This window comes from Dipodomys spectabilis, unplaced genomic scaffold (assembly GCF_019054845.1).
Source record: "Dipodomys spectabilis isolate Male_0828 unplaced genomic scaffold, ASM1905484v1 ptg000219l, whole genome shotgun sequence".
Lineage (NCBI taxonomy): Eukaryota > Metazoa > Chordata > Mammalia > Rodentia > Heteromyidae > Dipodomys > Dipodomys spectabilis.
Window position 1 is genome coordinate 5,793,766 of NW_024870896.1, and position 20,994 is coordinate 5,814,759.

Below are 20,994 nucleotides of genomic sequence, written 5' to 3' on the forward strand. Positions count from 1 at the left end.
TTGGAGTTGAGAATAAAATGAGTTGAGGGAATGTCTGTGATATATGTGAATCTCACCTCCCACTCATATTATGCAATAGCCTCTACCAGGAAGGAGGCTGGACCTCCCTACGTCCTGTGAGATGTAAGGAAACTTTCTCCCTTTACCCTTTACCTTTGTCCTCCATACCAACTCTGGCACCTCCATACACACACACACACACACACACACACACACACAGTGATTGTGAACATTAGAAGTTGTGACAAATACTGGTACTTGACTATTTACTGATTCTGCACCTTGTAATTTATACTTCTGGAGCAGAGAAATTTTAAGAAAAGGAAATCTGTCCTGAGTGGTAGCTTATTCATGGCAGCACGTTCATGGTGTCTGGCTTCCACAGGGTGGTTATCTTCCTACCTTTCAGCCTCTTCTTTTTTTTAATATATTTTTTATTGTAAAGATATTGTACAGAGAGGTTACAACTACATGAGTAAGGTAATGAGTACCTTTCCTATCGAGTATTGTTACCTCCTCCTTTGTTTTTCCCCTACCATCTCTTCCCTCCCCAACTCCTCCCTCCCCACCAAGTTGTAAAGTTCATTTTCAACATAGTTGTACGTCTCATTGTTACAATGGGTCAACTTGTATCCCTATGTAAGCATTTTGTTTTTTCCCTTCCCCTCCCCAAATTAGAAAAATGTATATACAAGATGCAGGACAACAGATTCAAATACAGTGAAAACAGGGGTTACACTATGGGAGAGGAACATACCAAAGAAACAAAAAAATCACATAGTACATTATAAGTATGTTAAAAAAACAATAGCAAACAAGAAAAAACCACTTGTGTCCCTGTCTCGGGGTTCATTTCGCTTAACATCATCTTATATGGTCATATGTACATAGCTTTTGACCTTTTCTGCTTGTCCTAGACATATACTAGTTATTGCAAATAAGGGAAACCATGGGACCTATGTTTCTTTGGGCCTGGCTTACTTCACTTAATATAATTTTTCCAAGTCTTTCCATTTCCTAACAAATGGGGTGATATCTTTCTTTCTGATGGAGGCATAGAATTCCATTTTGTATATATGCCACATTTTCTTGATCCTTTCATCTAATGAGAGGCATCTGGGTGGGTTCCATATCTTAGCTATGGTAAATAATGCTGCGATAAACATAGTTGTGCTGGTAGCCTTGTTTGTGGTCGTTTGAGTAAATGCCCAGAAGTGGGATTGCTGGGTCATGGGGGAGCTTTATGTGGAGTCTTTTGAGGAACCTCCATACTGCTTTCCAAAGTGGTTGAACAAGTTTACATTCCCACCAACAATGCAGTAGGGTTCCCTTTTGGCCACATCCCCTCCAGCATCTGTTGTTATTAGATTTCTTGATTATAGCCATTCTAACTGGGGTTAGGTGGAATCTCAATGTTGATTAGTCTCAATGACTAGAGAGATTGAGCATTTCTTCATGTGTCTATTGGCCTTTCTTATTTCCTCTTCAGAGAAGTTTCTTTTTAAGTTTTTAGCCCACTTATTTATCAGGCAGTTGTTCATTTGAGGAGTTGTTGGGGGATTTAATTTTTTGAGTTCTAAATATATTTTAGATATGAGACCTTTGTCTGTTGTATGGCTAGTGAAGATCTTCTCCCAGTTCGTGGGCTTTCTATTATCTTGCTAGCTATGTCCTTTGCCTTGCAGAAGCTCTGCAGTTTTATGCAATCCCATTTGTCCGACCTTTCTTTGATTTGTTGTGTTTCTGGGTCTCTCTTAAGAAAATTTCGGCTGGTGCCAAGGAGCCCTAGGGTTTCTCCTATTCCATGCTGTAATGTTTTCAGAGTGTCCGCTTTGACTTCGAGGTCTTTGATCCATTTGGAGTTGTTTCTGGTGCAGAGTGATATATAAGGATCTAGCTTTAGTTTTCTACAGGTGATTAACCAATTTTGCCAGCACCATTTACTGAAGAGGATGTCTTTCCTCCATTCTATTTTTTTAGCTCCCTTATGGAAGATTAGATAGCTATAGGTCTGTGGGTTCATATCTGGGTCTTCAGTTCTATTCCATTGGTCCTCAGGTCTGCTCTTGTGCCAGTACCAAGCTGTTTTAATTACTATGGCTTCGTAGTAGAGATTGGAATTTGGTATTGATATTCCTCCAGCACTGTTCTTTCTGTTAAGGATCGTTTTTGCTATTCGGGGTCTTTTTATTGTTCCATATGAATTTTTGGATTGTTTCTTCTATTTCATTGAAGGATGAGGTTGGAATATTGATAGGTATCGCATTGAATTTGTAGATAGCCTTTGGAAGTATTGCCATTTTCACGATGTTGATCCTCCCAATCCAGGAGCATGCAGGTTTTTCCACTAAGTTCTAGCAGAGAAATTTCAAGAAAAGGAAATCTCCTGTCCTGAGTGGCAGCTACCTTCATGGCGATTCATTCATGGCAGCTCTTTCATAGTAGCCCATTCATGATGACTGGCTTTAACAGGATGGTTATCTTCCTACCATTAAGCTTCTTCTTTAAATATTTTTTTCTGCTCCACACTTTCCTCCACTCCTCTTTGAACTATTCACTTCCTCCCCCAATCTTTTTTCCACATCTTGTTCAGATTAGATCATTTCCACCAATCTATTCACAAATGTTCCAGCTCTTTCTTCCGCCATCCCCATTCTGTTATTCAGACCTCTAGGGAGTATTTCATTTTCCTTTGTGTTTATTTGGTTTTTGGAGAAAAAAAAATCTAACTTTTCTACTTGGTTCTTCTTCTGATCTTCTGTTTCTTTCCTGAAACTTTTGAGAGTGTTTCATACTAATGCAGTTACTAAGATTTCTCTGGTTATGTGTTTTGTGGGCATTTTTAAGTTTGGGATATCAAGTAAACTTAAATTGCATACAAGATATTTTGAAAGTTATGATTTGAGGTTCTCTTTGTTGTTTGGCTCTTACAGTGAACCTCATTAACTTTGTTTTATAAAAGTATCTTGGAATTTAGACATAAACATAGCTCCTATATCAAGGCTGAGAAGCTCTGTTTGACTCTGTCTCCCTGGAGAGCCTCCTAGCGGCCACTCTGTGAATTTACAGTGGCCTGTGGCCCATTTACACATTGCTTTTTCAGCATCATATTCCAACCGGTGCAGCTCAGAGTTCATGAACAGCTTTAAAGAGTTCGCTCTCTCAGACTCCAGCACCTGCAGAATCTCTTACCACCAACTCCACATTTCCAGTTCCATCCCAGGGGCTTATTTTCCTACTTCACTTGTCTACAGCGGGCAGTCAGGAGCCAGGGAGAGACGAGATGAAGGAATTATTCTGCCCTCTAGCGACCACAGATCATGTGGTCGGAGAGGAAAGTTCCCCCAGCCAGAGACACCCCCACAATTGCTGTCACAGAATTTCTTGAGGTCCGGGACCCAGAGTACTTGGGGTGAGGAAGGGGTGGTGGGGTAGAAAGATTCAGACAAAAAGAAAAGGATAGGAATGAGGGATTTCCACACACTTCCTGAGCAAGAGAGATCTCTTTGCTGCTTCCTGGGAGTTGCTGGAGGACTCCTTCAGCAATAAACACCCACTTCTGGGTCTGAGGCTGCACTGATTCACATGGGGACATGAGGACAGGGGACAAAGTCCCCACTAGGTCTGTGTGGCATTGATAGTGACCTCCTTCCTTCATCTGCATTGGTTACATTTATTTGTAAACTGATGGACAAAAACTGTTTCCAAGTATACATAGGTATACTTGTTTTAAAGTATACATAGGTAAACATAGATGTATGTGTTTATATATTCACATCACACAGTGCTTATCCCTAGATAATTAACCTACCATTCCGTAGTGAGAACACTTCACATCCACTCTTTTTAACATTTTTTTTTTCTTTAAGAATACTGGTATCCTTGCATGAGTCAAGACCATGTGGTCCTTGTCTTTCTATGCCTGATTTGTTTCACTTCACATACAACCCTCCAGGTTTTTTCATGGTGTCACAAGTAACAGGATTTCATTTTTCAGGATTCAATAATTTTCCACTGTGCCTGTGTACCCCCCCCCACACACCTGCTTTTTTACCCATTCGTCAGTTGCTAGTCACTTGAACTGATTTCTTATCTTGACTGTTGTGAATACTGCTTCGATCAGCACAGGAGTGCAGATGTCTCCTCCACATACTGATTTTACTTCCTTTGGATCTGTACCCAGCAGTGGGATTACCAATCGTGGTAATTACTTTTACTCTCTTACGTGCATACTCCATATGGTCTTCCAAAATTGCTGCACTCATTTACATTACAGCCAACAGCATGCAAGAGTTCCCTTTCTTCCACATCTTCACCACAATTATTGCCCTTTGATATTTTTGTGGGCTTGGGGGGGGGGTTGTTTTGCTTTTTGCTTGTTTGGGGATTTTGTTTGTTTTTTGCATTACTGGGGTTGAAACTCAGAGCTTTATGCTTGCTAGGCAGGCACTCTTACCACTTGAACTACGCCTCCAGTTCCTTTTGCTCTGGTTATTTTTGAGATAGAGGCTTGCTTTTCTGACTGAGTAAGCCTGGGCTACCACACTCCTATTTGTACTTCCTGCCTTAGCTGAAGTAACAGGCATTCAAGACCAGGCCCAGCTTTTCCTGTGGAGCTGGAGATCTCTTGAACTTTCTCTGCCCAAGCTGGCCCATAACTGTGATCCCCCTGATCTCAGCTGCCCAAGTAGCTAGGATTATAGGCATGAGCTAGTGACTATCTTCTGACATTGTGATAATGGCCTTTATAGTAAGAGTGAGTCAATAGCTAATCTGTTGTCATGACTACAATGGGAGAGAGGTGACTTGCTCATCTCACGTGGACTGGGGCATGCCTGCTGATCCCACTGATTCCACGTGGAGGGTAGGTTCCTTGAGACATCAAGCTACTTGGATCAAGATTTCTGTAAATGCCAATGCTTTTTAAAATGTAATGTTTTCTTAGGCAGGCCTCAGAAAAATGTGCTGGGAGGGTACAAATAATACATCTAATAATGGATAAGAGGGGGTTGTCTATAGGATTTAAAAAACTGCCTTGAGCCCAGTGCTGGTGGCTCATGCCTGCAATCCTAGCTACTCAGGAAGCTGAGAGTCACAGGTCGAAGCTAGCCTGGGCAAGAAGGTCTATGAGACTCTTATTTCCAATGAGCCACCTAAAAAAAACCAGAAGTGGAGCTGTGGCTCAAGTAGTAAAGCACTAGTCTTGAGCCAAAGAGTTCAGGGACAGCATCCAGGCCCTGATAAAAAAAAATTGACTGATAAAAACAAAAATTGCCTTGATGGTCAAAGCTCAATCAGGAGACAGGTTAAGACAACAGGATACAGGAAGTCCAACAAAAAATAAACACAGATCACCCCCAAATGGAAGGTAATCCTCCCCACCTCCCATTTCCTTCATGTCACCATTGGCCAAAGAGGCCCTGAAATGAAACAGATGTGTCCCAAAAACTTGTGATATCCCCTGTCTCAGTCCATTTTCTGCTGCTATAGCAGAGTGCCGAGACAGAGAGTTATAAAGAACAGAGGATTACTTGTCCTCATGGTTCTTGAACCTGGAAGGCCCATGGCATGACACCAATGCCATGAATTCATGCACCAATGTGCATGAATCCAATCCAGGGTAGTTAGCATTTCTCTCTCCTCAACACGCCCTTGTGTTTGGAGCCTCTGAATTGCTCTCTTCTAGATCTAGCGTATAAGGACACTTACATGTCAGACACTAAGCTCTTTAAATGTGATACCTCAGCCAGGTGCTTTACTGCTAACTACTCTAGAAGCTGAGGCCCAGAGGATTGCAGTTTGAAGCCAGCTGGGCAGAAAAGTCTGAGAGATTCCATCTCCAAAAATAACCAGCAAAAAGCCATGCTGGAGGTATATAGCTCAAATGGTAGAGCATCATCTGAGCAAACACCGTGTTCTGAGTTCAAACCCTACTACTAGCATTTTATATAGATTGGTATTTATATATTATATAATTGTTATATGTATTATATAATATATATACTAATTAATATAGTGTATACTATATGATACCATTGTATAATACATAATATAATATATACTATATAGTCTAATACATAAAATACTATATATTATGTTAATATACTATATATTAATAATTTATTACTATTGACATAGTATATGATACATAGCTGAGGAGGCATTTAGAAAGTAAGCTGAGGCCAATTAATTCCCCTGAAGCAGTGATCAGAACATAGCAGAACCTACCACCACACATTAGGAACCAGCATTTGAAGTTCCTCATGTCCCTGAAATACTTTTGCAAATCCAAGTCACCTAACAGGTGGCCTCTTATCCACAGCCCTTCTGGACCTTCACAGCACTCCATGTACAGAACAAAATCAGAAGTTTTCACTAATCACTGGAGGAATGTGTCAGTAAACCCGCTTATGATGTGGCTAATTAGCTTATTTTCACATGAAATCATACTCTGGAAGACTGCAAAAAGTATTCAAAAACAGCGACCTTATAGCTAACAACCATGTGCTAGACTCTGTCTGGCCACCAGCCATCTATTAGGAGTTAATTAGGAAGATGTTTTGAGTGGGAGCTAAGCCCACAAGTTGTTTATGAAGTGTCTGCTCCCTACCTAGGGAGAAAGCAACACATTCATTTGCAGTAACAGTGAGGTTCAGCTTTTGGTTTATTATTATTTATTCTTATTATCATTATTATTGTCATTAGGTAGTTGTACAAAGGAGTTACCATTTCACACGGCAGTTTATAAACACAATATATCTTGATCAATGTCACCCATTCAACATTCTTCTCACCCCTCCCAACCAACCCACCCTTTCCTTCAGTTCTTAATTTTTAGGATATGTACTGAATTTTTTTGCCATTTAACAAAGCAGTTTATGTATACAACGCATCTTGATCAGCTTTTGTAGCTCTACCAAAATATTCTTTCAGCAAACACGTGTCTCACTTATATTGTAACCCATAGAAAAAAATTCCTGAGCAGTATGGCCAGGTCGCATTTAGAAAAACTATTGACATGAAGCTAACATTTCACATGGCCCTACAATAATTATTTTTCAGACTCTTCCTGTGGAATTGGCAAAGCTAAGGGAAACAATGGCAACTAAGTTAGGGGGAGTGGAGTGGGGGAGGGGGTGGGAGATGGGAAGGGATAGGAAGGGGAAACAAAGGAGGAGGCAACAATGCTTGATAAGAAATGTACTCATTATCTTGCCCATGTAATTGCAACCCCTCTGAACGTTATTTTCACTATATATATATATATATATATATATATATATATATATGGAAAGAGCCAGGGGTTATGACACATACCTGTAGTCCCAGTTACTCAGTGTGAAGCAGGAAGATCACTTGAGCCTAGGAATTCAATGCCAGCCTGGACCATATAGCAAGACTCCATCTCTTCAATTAGACATAGCAGCATGAGGAAGCTTTCCATGTATCTGACAGAGGTGGCGGAGGTGGGAAGAGCCCAGAGGATCTCTACCTGGAGACCACCATGTCCATGGCTACCTGAGATGCTTTGGCTCTGCAAATCACCCTAAGGTGAAGCACACACAGGGTGGCCACCAGAGTGCTCACTCTTCTGATTAACATGAAAGCAATCCATCTCACAGCCACAAATACCAGGTATATGTGACTAGAGTGCTCTGTCTCTCCCTCGCCCTCTCCCATTCCCTCTCTCGCCCTCTTTCTTTCCCCCATCTCTCTCCCTCTCCTCTCTTTGTCTCTCTCCCTCTCTCCCTCTCCCACTTCTCTCTTCATCTGTCTCTCATTCTCCTTCTGTCTCTTTCTCCCTCTGTCTCTCTTTCCTCTCCCTCTCTCTTCCTCCCATTTCTCTTTTCCTTTCCCACTCCCTCTCTCTCTCCATCTCTCTCCTCTCTTCTCTCTCTTTCCTTTCCTCTCTCTACCATTTCACCAGAATGTATGGTTCCAATCTCATCCAGCTGTGATCAGAGGATCTCTGTGAAGCATGAGCAGCCTGGTGACTGAATCTCATGCAGGAGACAGAAGACATGGGCGGTCTGATGGCCTTTGACCAGGGCTGTCACTGCCTTGTCAGAAGGTATACAAACCAAGATGAGCCTACCCATTGGGCACTTCCTACTATTTTGTCCCCAGTGAGGAGAATTCTGTTGTTACAACAGACTATTTTTTTTTTCTTTTTGCTAGTATTGGGGATAGAACCTATGGCCTCATGCATGCTAGACAGGCACTGTACCATTTGGACCATGCCTTCAGACTCTTTTTGCCTTTTATGCCTCAGTGGTTCTGGGCTGCGATCCTCCTAACTGTGCTTCTGTGTCACTAGGGATGACAGGATTGCACCACTGCACCCAACTGTGTACTTTCCCTATAACTGGGATGATAAGATGGTACCATCACATCCAGCTATTGAGTGAGATGGGGTCTCTAGAACTTCTCCGCCCAGGCCGGTCTTGAATCTCAATTCCCTGATCTTTGCCTCTAGAGTAGCTAAGGATTATAGGCTTCTGTGTGTGTGTGTGTGTGTGTGTGTGTGTGTGTGTGTGTGTGTGTGTGTGTGTGTGTGTGTGCGCGCGCGCATGCGCACACGTGCACATGTGCCAGGAATTGAACCCAAGGCCTGTGTACACTATGCACATGTTCTACCATTAAGCCACTGCATGCCAACTAGACATTTTGGTGGTGGGTGGGTGGTGATCATGGGGCTTGAACTCAGAGAATGGGTGCTGTCCCTGAGCAGTTTTTGTTCAAGGCTAGTGCTCTACCAGTTTGAGCCACAGCACCACTTTCAGTTTTCTGGTGGTTAACTGGAGATAAAAGCATCTCACGGAGAGAGTCTCACAGACTTTATTTCCCATACTGGCTTTGAACCGTGATCCTCAGATCTCAGCCTCCTGAGTAGCTAGTATTACAGGTGTGAGCCACAAGTGCCCAGCTTAGACATTTTTAAATAGACTTGTTATATGTAACCTTCTTGCACAACTATTTGAAGATCCAAAAATTTTTTTAATTAAAGTCTAGACATTTTTGACAGGAAATGATCAAACCATAAATAGCCTTTCATTGATCAGACTTGATATTCTTTTTTTAGATAGATGAGTGTGTTTAAATACTCTTGAAAACAAACTGAAACCCATTGGTACCATTTGTGGTGAGTTTCCTTTTGTTGTTGTGATCAATTAAGTAGCTCTTATTTCCCTCGTTTCCTTTCTGTTAGGGAAAGTTGTAACTTAAGCACCATCATTGGCCTGTTTTATTGGCTTGACTCAAAAGTCTGCTCTGTCTTGACTGCTTGAAATTAAACACTTCCTCCCTGGAAGGCCAACCACATGCACCTCGGCATCCTTCAGGGAGTCTGCCTGGGCAGAATCCTCCCCACTGACTAAGGCCATCAGATCAGTTCTCTTTCAGTGGTAAATAAGCACGAGTCCATTCCCTCTCCTGTCACCTGAGCTCCAGCCTAGAAAAAATGACCTACGGAGAGTAGACCCTCTCATATACACAAAACTGAATCTCATGGAAGAGGGCAGGAGCAGAAGGGCAGAGGCCCTGGCAGAAGAACCAGGTATCATAGCTCCAAACCAGAGTCATGCATAAATTATTTCAGGACAAAAAGCTGTGGAAAATGAAATCAGTTTAAAATACTCTTTAATTAAGCAGGAAAAAGGAAGCTGCTACTTATTAAGAACTCTCATTTAAGCCAAATCTTGATGTTGCAGCCGCCTAGTGAATAGTCCAGGAAGGAAGAAGAAAAGATCCTGTCCTTGATGTGTGGACAACTATGTGTTAATAAAACTTTATTTATAAAAAAAGCAAAAACAAGCAGCCTGTCTATGGGCCATCATTTGCCACCAATGCTAGAGATTTTAAGAGACTTCAGAGATCTTTCACAGAGGGATAATGTGGGCACATTGTTCGCTGATTCACACAAACTATAAAAATCAATCTTGTGAGATAATTCAGGAAGACTGACCACTGAACATTACTGAACATTAACATTCTCAGGAATGTTAATTACTTTTAGATTTTTTTTTTTTAATTGTAGCAATGGGAAGAAAAGGATATAAACTGAAGTATCAGTGGATAACATGATCTCATGGTGGCACTGGGGAAGTAAATGACAGTTGAAGCAGATTAGCCATGAATTCATTATTAGTAAAGCTGGGCAGCTGGGCACTGGTGGCTCACACCTGTAATCCTATCTACTCAGGAGGCTGAGATCTGAGGATCCTGGTTCAAAGCTAGCCCAGGACAGGAAAGTCCCTGAGACTCTTATCTCCAGTTAACCACCAGAAAACTGGAAGTGGTGCTGTGATTCAAAACGGTACAGCACTAGGCTTGAATGCAAAACCTCAGGGACAGCACCCAGGCCCTGAATTCAAGCCCCACAACTGACCCCCCCCCCCCCAAAAAAAAAAAGCTGGGCAAAGGATGTACACAGCTTCTGCATATGGAAGCAAGTAACCTTAATAAAATTTTTAATAATAATAATAATGCCAGGAAGCTTCTTCCAACCAAAATGGAATGTCGGAAAGTTGACACCTTGCCAAAAAAAAAAAAAAAAAGACAAAAGGATAGACAAGACTCTGTACATTAGCCAAAAGAGGTTATCCCCAAGGGCTTGTAAACAAACCAGGAGAGTTCTACAGCTGCTCTGCTCCTGTCTTCAGAGTGTTTGCAGAGTGTATGTAGAAAAGAGGGGCCCAGACAGAGATGGTAGACAACATGGCCTGAGGAGACAGAGCGGAACGTCCTGGAGCCTAGGACGCTGGAGCTCGCTGGCCAGAGAGCAGGCGTCGGCAGGGCTGCTCACACAGAGGACGTCAGCAAAGCACAGAGGACTCCCTCTGCCACTCAGCAGTGTGCTGATAAGTCTCCCAGAGGAAACTGTGTGTGGCTGGAGAAAAGCCCAGAAGAGGATTAGAAGGAACCAGGCCTGGTGCTGATAGAGCCAAGAAAGTGCCTGCAATTCAACCACCAAATTGGAAATGTAGACACACCTTGAAGGCTCTATCTCCCATAATGCGGAATACATAAGCCTGGCCCAAAAACTCTCATCACAACTAGAAAATATTACAATTCAGTCCCAAGAGGATCAAACTATTTTCTTACATCATAACTACATTCCAGAACACAGCTCAATAATTTTTGAAGGAATATAAATAAGTCTTGTGCCAAACAATGTAAAATTCATAATGCCTAGTACCCAATTAAAAATTACCGGGAATGAGCCAGGAGCCGGTGGCTCATGCCTGTCATCCTAGCTACTCAGGAGGCTGAGATCTGAGGATAGTGGTTCAGAGCCAGCCCAGGCAAGAAAGTCTGTGATTCTTTAACTCTAGTTAACCACCAAAAAGCCAGACATGGAGCTATGGCTTGAGGGAAGACAAAAGAAGCTCAGAGTCAGTACTCGGGCCCTGACTTCAAATCCCAGGACCAGCACGCGCGCACACACACACACACACACAAAAGCTACCAGGAAACCCAACCCATAATAAGGAGAAACTATTCTGTCAGAACCCAAGTGGAACTGTACAGGTCTTGAAACTATCAGATGAGTGTGTGAAAGTTATTGCATTTACATTCAACACACTCAAAAAATAATTTTTCTGCTGATAGTAGAGCCTGGATTCAGGACCTGGATGCTATCTTTAGAATTTTTGCTCAAGGCTAGCACACTTATCACTTGAGCCACACTCCCACTTTTGGCTTTTTTGCTGGTTAACTGGAGATAAGAGTCTCTGAACTTTCTTACCCAGGCTGGCTATGAACCTTGATCTTCAGATCTCAGCCTCCTGAATAGCCAGGATTAAAGGCATAACCCATTGACACCCAGCTACATTCAATTTGTTAAGTGAAGGATTTGTGGGGTTTTTTTGAAAGCTCAAATTGAATTCCCAGAGATGAACACCCCAGCACCTTTGATTTTTAAAAAATAAACTGTAAAATTAACAGCAGATTGGATGGTACAGATGAAGAAAGATTAGGGAACCAAGCATGTCAGTGCATGCCTACACTATTCCCAACAATCAGGAAGCTGACATTAGAATGATGCATTTGAGGGCTGGATAGTGAGACCCTGTCTTGAAAAAAAAAAAAGAAAGTAAAAGAAAAGAAAGAAAAGCTGGATGCTGGTGCCTTCCACCTATAATCCTAACTACACAGGAGGCTGAGGATCACAGTTTGAAGCCAGCCCAGTTTGGAAAGTCCCTGAAACTCTAATCTCCAATTAAGCACCAAAAACCCATAAGTAGAGCTGTGGATTAGTGGTAGAATGCTAGCCTTAAGCAAAAAAAAAAATCTCAGGGACAGCATCCAGGCCATACAGAAGGAGCTACTACACAAAATGTACAGAATAGAAGTCTGCCACATAGAAAACAACAGTGATAGGGAAACTCATTAAAACCAAAAAATGGATGCCAGATAATCAGAAGAAAAGAAGATGCAAATGACCAATATGAAGAATAAAAGAGAGGAGGGGAGATCCTCCCAACACTAAATGGATTATAAGAAAAGATTAAGGGCAATTCTGTGTCAATAAATGCAACAACATAAATGAAACTGATAAATTCTTCTCAAGGTGCAAAAAGTAAATGGCTATATTTATTAAAGAAAATTTAAGCTATAGATAAAAACCTTCCCACAAAGAAACCTGAAGACAAAAATAGCTTCGTAATTTCTACCACACATAGAAAAAAAGAAAGTACCCCCACTTCTGCACAGACTCTTCTAGAAACCTGAAGAGCTGCTGTACTTAAAATCCATCCTATGGAGGCAGAATACCTAATACCAAGAGGGGAAAAATCTACAGATAAAGATTCTTCATGAAAATCAGTGTGAACACTACAGACAAAATTTTAGCAAACATAATTTTGCAACATAAAGAGAAGACATATCATGAGCATGTTGGTTTTATTCCAAGAGTGCAAAACTAATTTAGCCTTCAAAAAATCATTTAGTGCAATTTTCCATGTTAAAAAATAGAAATTACATTAATATTTCAATAGTCTGACAAAATCTGATATTCGGTTCCAGTTTTTAAAAAAACACCAGGCGCTGGTAGCTCATGCCTGTAATCTCAAGAAGCTGAGATCTGAGAATCAAGGTTCAAAGCCAGCCAGAGCAGGAAAATCCATGAGACTCTTATCTCCAATGTACCACCAGAAAACCAGAAGTGGCGCTGTGGCTCATAGTGCTAGCCTTGAGCAAAAGAGCTCAGAGACAGTATCCAGGCCTTGAGTTCAAGCCCTACAGCCAACCAAAAACAAAAAGACTTGGAAAACTAGAAGGAAACTATAAAAATTAGAAGGAAACTTTTCTAACTTGCTATAGACTATTTACACCAAATAAACAAACAAACAAACAAACCTACATGGAATTTACTAGTGAGAAAAAGAATGCTTTTTCCCCCCGAAGATAAAGAACAAGACAAGGATGTCATGTTCACCCTTTCCTAGCAGATGACAACCACCACAGTCAAACAAGCAAGCATAATTCAAAAGCTCCCTCATTAGAAAAGAAGAGACTAATTTATTATCCTTACAAAAGATGGGATGACTGGAGGAGACAACCCAGTGGAATTCACTGAAAGTTACTAGAACTGATAAACGAGTTTAACAGCACTGTAAGATACAAGCTCAATATACAGCAGTCAGTTGTACATCTTCATATTGAATCATTAGATACGGAAGTTTAAAAAAATACTCTTTTTTTTTTCTGAGCACCAGTGGCTCATAACTGTAATCCTCCCTACTCAGGAGGGTGAGACCTGAAGGATCGTGATTCAAATCCAGCTTTGGCAGAAAAAAATCAGAGCGGAAGAGTCCATCTCCAATTCACCAGCAAATAAGCTAGGCTAGAGGCATGGCTCAAGTGGTAGAGTGGCAGCTAAGAGATAAGCCTTGAGCAAAAGAAGCTCAAAGAAAGCACCTAGGCCCTGAGTTCAAGCCCCAGGAATGGCGTGTGTGTGCGCGCGCGCACACACACACACACACACACACACACACACACATGAAAATAGTGATAAATGTCTATGGATCACATCAGTATTATTCTTTCCAAATCAGTCTCAAACAAAAATATTTTTGGTGGAAACTGACCAGCCAACTTTCAACATCATACAGAAATTCAAAGGTATCAAGGAAACAAATCAACCTGGGAAAATATTTAGAATATTTTTTAGAAAATTGGAAAGCTAACAAAGCCTGATAAGAAGACTCCTTATAAAAGTAGCATAAATCGGGTGTCGGTGGCCCACACCTATAATCCTAGCTACTCAGGAGACTGAGATCTGCGACTCGAGGTTCAAAGCCAGGCGGGGCAGGAAAGTCTGTGAGACTCTTATCTCCAATAAACCACTCAGAAAACCAGAAGTGGCTCTGTGGCTCAAGTGGTAGAGTGCTCACCTTGAGCTGAAGAGCTGAGAGATAGGGCCCAGGCCCAGAGTTCGAGCCCCACGACAGACTAAATAAATAAATAAATGTATCATATCCAAAACTGGTCTAATGTATATCACGAGGGCTAATAATATTTTATTTTAAGCTAGGAATTTGCTATGTGCTTTAAACACACACACAGAGGTAACTGTGAAATGGTGAATGTATTTATTTATTTGATTACAAAAAGCATGTTACCGGGGCTGGGAAGGTGTCTCAGTGGTAGAGTGCTTGCCTTGCAAGCATGAGGCCCTGGGTTCGATTCCTCAGCACCACATAAGCAGAAAAAGCTGGAAGTGGTGCTGTGGCTCAAATGGTAGAGCACTAGCCTTGAGTTGAAGAGCTAAGGGACAGTGCCCAGGCCCAGAGTTCAGGCACCATGACTGGCAAAAAAAAAAAAAATTTAAAAAAAGCATGTTACCTTGTATTTCAGAATGTCATGTAAATCATGAATATATACATAAAATATTTTTGAACATAGAGAAATGTGTTATTATAATTTTCATGTACAATTGATGGATAGTAGACACACAAAAATAATGTAGTGCAGAAGGAAGATTAACCTTTCCAATGAATGCTGGTGGAATAATTGCATATTCATCTGTAAAAAATGTTATTCATATCTGCCATATATATAATTTACCTTCAAAGGGATTCTAGAGGAATTAAGGGTAGATCTCAGTGATAAAGTGCTTGACCAGTATGTGAAAGACCCTGTTTTTGATCCGTAACACAGAAAGGAAGGAAGAAGGAAAGAAGAGAAGGGAAAGAAACATTAAAATATAAAACCCACGCTTGCCTTGCATGCCTGAGGCCCTGGGTTTGATTCCTCAGCACCACATATGCAAAAAGAAAAAGCCGGAAGTGGCGCTGTGGCTCAAAAAATAATAAAAATAAAATAACATAAAATAAAATATAAAACCCACATTTTTTTAAAGCCTCGTGCTTGTAATCCGAGGAGACTGAAATATAGAGCAATGTTTGAAGCCAGTCTAGGCAGAAAAGTCTGTAAGACTTCATCTCCAATTAATCAACAGAAAGCTAAGCTGGAGGTATGGCTCAAATGACATCAAGCTAAGTACAAGGCTCTGAGTTCAAACTCCGGTACCACCAGGCAGCTAAAATTGAGAAGACTGATTTTAAAAAAGAAGAAGAAGAAGCCATAAACCAAGGATGCCAGGTGACCCCTGAAAGCTGATGAGGACTTCTGGGTGACAACTTTCAAGGAAATAGAGACAGTGCTCCCGCCTCCTGGGAAGGGACTCCTACCACAACGGGAACAAGCCTGAAAGCTGGCTCCCCATTTAGAGCATCAGAAAGGACCACAGTCCTGCTGACACCCTAACTTCCACGTTGTGAAACTCAGTGCAGAGAGACCAGCTGCGCCCTCTAGACATCTGACCTCCAAAACTATGAGATAATCAGCTTGTGCTACTAAGTGTGTGGTCAGAAATAAAGAATGATCCCAGGGACTGACTGGGGGGGCGGGCATGATCATGATAGCCATGCTGATCGTGTTACAAAGGGGCTGGATCCCACTCATGCTGATGTTTACATGAGTGTGTGCCTAGTGCACATCTGGGCATTCATTCCACAGCCTACAAAGAATACCACAGCACTTTTGTTTTCAGTCAAAAGAATGTCAGAGCATTTCTTTCTGCCAATGGTCTTACGTCTCTCAAAACAACATCCTGCATCCTTACCACGGTCCCACCCCACATAGCCCCCAGCACTGGCTGTGCTGGGAAGTTCAGCTTCAGAGACTGCAGCCTCCCAGTGTGATGGACCTTCAGGATGCCCTTCCTAATTTGGGGCTGGGGGGGGGGGGGGGAGGAGGGATCGGGGAGTCTCTGCCAGAAGTCATCCTATTAGGGAATTATTTATTATATAAGTCATAGAACTCCATTAAGTAGGCACCCCCTGAACTGTCCATTGAATGTGTGGGCATGGCATTTACGTGGGTGGACACAGCCTCTGGATAGACGCTGGCTTCCCAGGTGGACATGGCCTCCCAGCCCTCAGACCTTATGCAGCACTGTGGGTCATCCCCCACACCTGCTTTGCCAGGTGCTCTCTTCTCCTGCTAGGCAATCTAGGAAGTGGGGGAACAAGGCACAGCTCACCTCAATCCTGATCTCCATACAGCTACAACTTCACTATTGAGCAGACATAGAATTCCAGCTTTGATTCCGAACAAGCATAAGAAAGCATCCGCACCCAGCAGTTCTCTCTGTCAGGTTGGGCTGACCACCCACAGCCAGCTGTGTAGCTGGTGTGCCAGACCAATGGCTCTGTTGGGAACCAGTTCTCCTCAGGGCTCCGGGCATCCCAGGGAAGTCCTTGGCCCAGATGTGAGGCCTAGACCACAGTGCTTTGCAACAGTCTCTGCGGCTAGCTTCCTGGTACATAAGCACTGAATGGAAAGAGCTGGAAGGCTTTCTTTAGGAGTGACAAATTAAGTCTTCTCCTGAGAACTAAGTTGGCAAATGTCCATGCCACAGGAAGTGATTTGTTTCTCTGATCTTCAGGATTTAGCCTGATTTCATTTTTTAAAAGCTGCAGGAGGAATTTTCTTAACTGCAACTATTTAACTGAAGGGAGAGATGTCTTTCTCAAGCACTGTGCAGGAGCTCTACCTCATAGGGCATCCACACCAGGGTAGATGAGACACTAGGGATGCAGGGTCCTAATAAATCCAGCTGCTGCCAATCTCAACCACATTTTAATCTTCAAGACCCGATTCACTTTGACAGTTAACTTAGCCTTCTTTGGCTTTATGAAAAAAAAAATCGGTGTTTGGATTCTTTGTGAAGCACCATTTTAAGATTATATGCCTGGAGACTGTACTTGACTATGCTAGTCAGCTTTTCATCACTGGGACAGAAGAGCTGAGGTGATTAATTTATGAAGAGAAAAGGTGATAGGCTCGCTCACGGTTCTAGAGGCTCCAGTTTGAAAATGGCCCCATTTGTTTTGGACTGGTAGTGAGGCAGCAAGCAAAACTGCTTACCTCAGCAACCAGGACACAGACGTGGGGGAAGGGAAAAATCCCACAATCCCCTATGGGTGAGTCCCCAGTGACTTAAAGACCTCCCACTATGCCTGACCTCCTAAGTTTCCACCTTCTCCCAATAGCTCCCAAGCATTTAATACATGGGCCTTCCTCTAGGAGCTACTAACTATAGTACTTGGGCTAATGAAACTGGGTCCATACTCTGCTTCTGACTTCAATAGGTAGCTTCAAGGCTGGCTTTCTAGGAAGATTCAGCTCGGTGAGAAGGAGTTCGGGCCTCTCAATAATTACACCCTGCACCCTGACAGTTTGTTCTAGCAGGTTCCACCTTCGTTGAGACCATTGTAGGAACAGTGTTGCCCAGATGTCAGGGTGGATGGCACAGTGTGATGGAATGCATACATTCATTTTTCTTTGAAATCAAATGATTGTTTTTTTCAAGATCAGATACAGTGAATTTGAGTTGTGTATTTTCTAAAAACACAGAAGGTGTCTTGGGTCCTGCTGACCCTGTGCTAGCAAGCCGAGTATAGATTCCATGTGTTGGCTCTTCCCTCCGTTGTTTTTTTCACCCATCAGTTTAAAAGCCTGCTATCCCCAAACTCAATTTTTGCATAGCCAATTATTTTTATGGTAATAAAGATGGAACCTAGTGCTTCATGTACACCAGGCAAGTGCTCAGCCACTGAGCTGTGTCCTCCCAGCCTTATCCAATTATTGTAAGCATAACACAAGCAATCAGAATTCCACCAATCAGGTGCTGCCTGATTTGCATAACCTACTCCCACTCCTCCAGCATGTGCTGGCCATTGAGAAGACAGAGCTTATGTTGCTGTGACCCAAAACCACTGCTGCCCTTTAGAATTCTCTGGCCTGGAGACTCTGATTCAGGATCTAATATAGGGGAATCTCCTATGAGTTACACACATGCATAGATAGCATACATCATACATATATATGTGTACACATATATTACATAGGTGAGAGGTCAGAGTATTGTAAGGAATTGGATTATACAATTATGAAGACTGACAAGTCCCAAGATCTGCAGTCAGCAAGCTGGAGAACCAGGAGGGGTGATGCATAGATTCCAGCCTGAGTCTTCAAGCTAGTGCTAAGAGTCAGGCAGAGAGAGTAAATTGTCCCCTTTAATCTTCAACAGATGAAGGAATAAGAAATCTGTGCTAGTTTTGCTGTCACACCGCACACTATAAGCATTCAGCTACAGTGTGTGATGCGTGCTTAACTAAAATGGGAAAAGCATTAAATTTGGGTATCTATGAGACAAACGCAGTGTACTTAGGGTTTAATAGTATATAGGCCTTGAAACCTATCAAATGTGGGACATAGGGAACCACACTGCCCATTATTCAAAATTAAACTAATCAGTATAGTTAACACCTGCAATTCAGAGTCAACCAGGACAGAAGATTGTACTTGTTACTTAAAAATAAACTAAGCTTCTCCCCTACCCCTTGGTGTGGTGCTAAAGATGGAACCCAAGGCCTTCTATACTAGGTAAGCACTCTCCCACTGGGAAACACTCCTAGCTCAAGGCTAACCTTTAGATTATTTGTCTTCAAAATGCATATGATGTCTAGCTGGAATCAGATTCAGTTTGATACCTCCTCCTCCCTGTTAGAAGTCCACCAAGTCTGAAAATAAGGAATCTGCTCCCACACTGCTTTCTAGCCACCAGAATAGTTCCCTCTAGCGCTAGAAAGTGTCAGCCACCACACCAATGAGTGGTTCATGAACTCTTGCCCACATGTAGGGCTCTCAGCAAGAGAATGCCTGCCAAGCTTCTGCTTTGCCCATATCAAGCTTAAAAGAAAAAAATTTTTTTAATCTGAGCAAAATTTCACCCTCCACCCCCAAAAACAAATATTTGGGAATGTTTTTTTCCTTTTTACTCTATTTTTTTGTTCTTTAAAATCAACCTGGTATAGAGCCAGGAAAAAAGTACATTTATTAGAGCTTGTTAATATTGCAGTACAGAATGACACCAAAGTCAAGCAGCCTTGAAAATCATGCTCCACATTCTACAAGATGGAGCTTCAAGGAGGTTGTTCATTAAGTCACTGCTCAGTCAGAAATTAGGATTGGTGTGCCAAGAGTTTGTAACAAAGGCAGTGTCTTAGTAACTCGGCAGTTTAAGGGACACCGGGGCCAGGAGCCGGTGGCTCACACCTGTAATTTTAGCTACTCAGGAGGCTGAGATCTGAGGATCAAGGTTCAAAGCCAACCCAGGCAGACAAATTGGAGACTCTTGGTTTTTTGTTTTTCTGGTCCTGAGGCTTGAACCCTGGGCCTTGGCTCTGTCTCTGAGCTCCTTTCTGCTCAAGGCTAGTGCTCTACCAACCACTTGAGCCACAGTTCCTCTTATAGATTTTTCTATGTTTAATTGGAGATAGGAGTTTCATGGACTTTGCTGCCTGGGCTGGCTTCCAATCATGATCCTCAGATCTCAGCCTCCTGAATAGCTAGGGTTACAGGCATGAGCCACCAGCATCCTGCTGAGACTCTTTTATCTCTAGGTTGCCGCCAAATCACCAGAAGTGGAGCTCTGCCTCAAGTGGTACGGCATCCACCTTGAGCAAAACAGCTAAGAGACAGCACCCAGGTGCTAAGTTCAGGACCCCAGTAATGGCATACACACACACACACACACACACACACACACACACACACACACACACACACACGATACAATTACACATTGAGAAAGTCATCAATTACGGGTTTCAAAATACTACTTGTCGGGAATGCCCAAAAGGCAATCAACACTTGGGGGAAGAAAACCTGAGAACTACTGTTGGGAAGGTTTTTAGTTACCATGCTAATGGACACCACAGTTCATTTCTACAATGAAGCCATTGCCAATGTGTTGATCCTACCATTCCTTGTCATTCCTTACCCACAGGTAAAAACTGGGACCTGACAGCTGCACTAAGCGACTATGAGCAACTCCGACAAGTACACACAGCCAACCTGCCACATGTGTTCAACGAAGGGAGGTGTGCCAAGCAGCCCGAGCGAGAGCCAGCCCAGCCTGCGCACAAGGTGGAGAGGCCCTGCCTGCAGAGGCAGGACGACATCGCCCAAGGTACTGACTAAGAGGCTGAGCGTAGGCATGGCTGCCCGGGATGGTGCACCATAGCATGCAGGCAGATTGGGGGAGAGGAGCAGAGGCAAGCAGGGTCATGACAAATTGCCACCCCCAGTGCCTCGTTCCTCCCAATGGGCTGACATTTTCTTAGTGACACTGGTTCCTGACTCCTTCTAGTGCCCCTGAAAAGCAAAAAGGTTGAGACCAATCATCCTTAAAGACTGGCATTCCTTCAGGTGTGCTCATTTTTCCAGACCAGACACCTCGAGTTTCTTCACGTATTGCCCAAGCCGTTTAGTCTACAAATCTGTTCTATATCGTAGTCATTGTTCTGTCTTCTGTGTTATTTTTTTCGTCACAAGATGCAGATGTATTTGTTGTAAGAAAGGAAGTCATCCACAGCTATAGCAGGAAATGTAGACTTTTTTCTCTTCCCTACATCCCAA

The 20,994-nt window shown here is 42.5% G+C and overlaps 1 protein-coding gene across 1 annotated transcript in view; it reads left to right on the forward strand.

Moving 5' to 3' along the window:
* Otud7a (OTU deubiquitinase 7A) overlaps positions 1-20,994 on the forward strand; it is a 174,461-nt gene that overhangs the window by 115,881 nt on the left and 37,586 nt on the right. Inside the window, exon 5 of the mRNA XM_042697420.1 lies at positions 20,363-20,545. Within this exon, the coding sequence (XP_042553354.1) occupies positions 20,363-20,545 (183 nt within the window). The remainder of the gene's footprint in view (positions 1-20,362; positions 20,546-20,994) is intronic.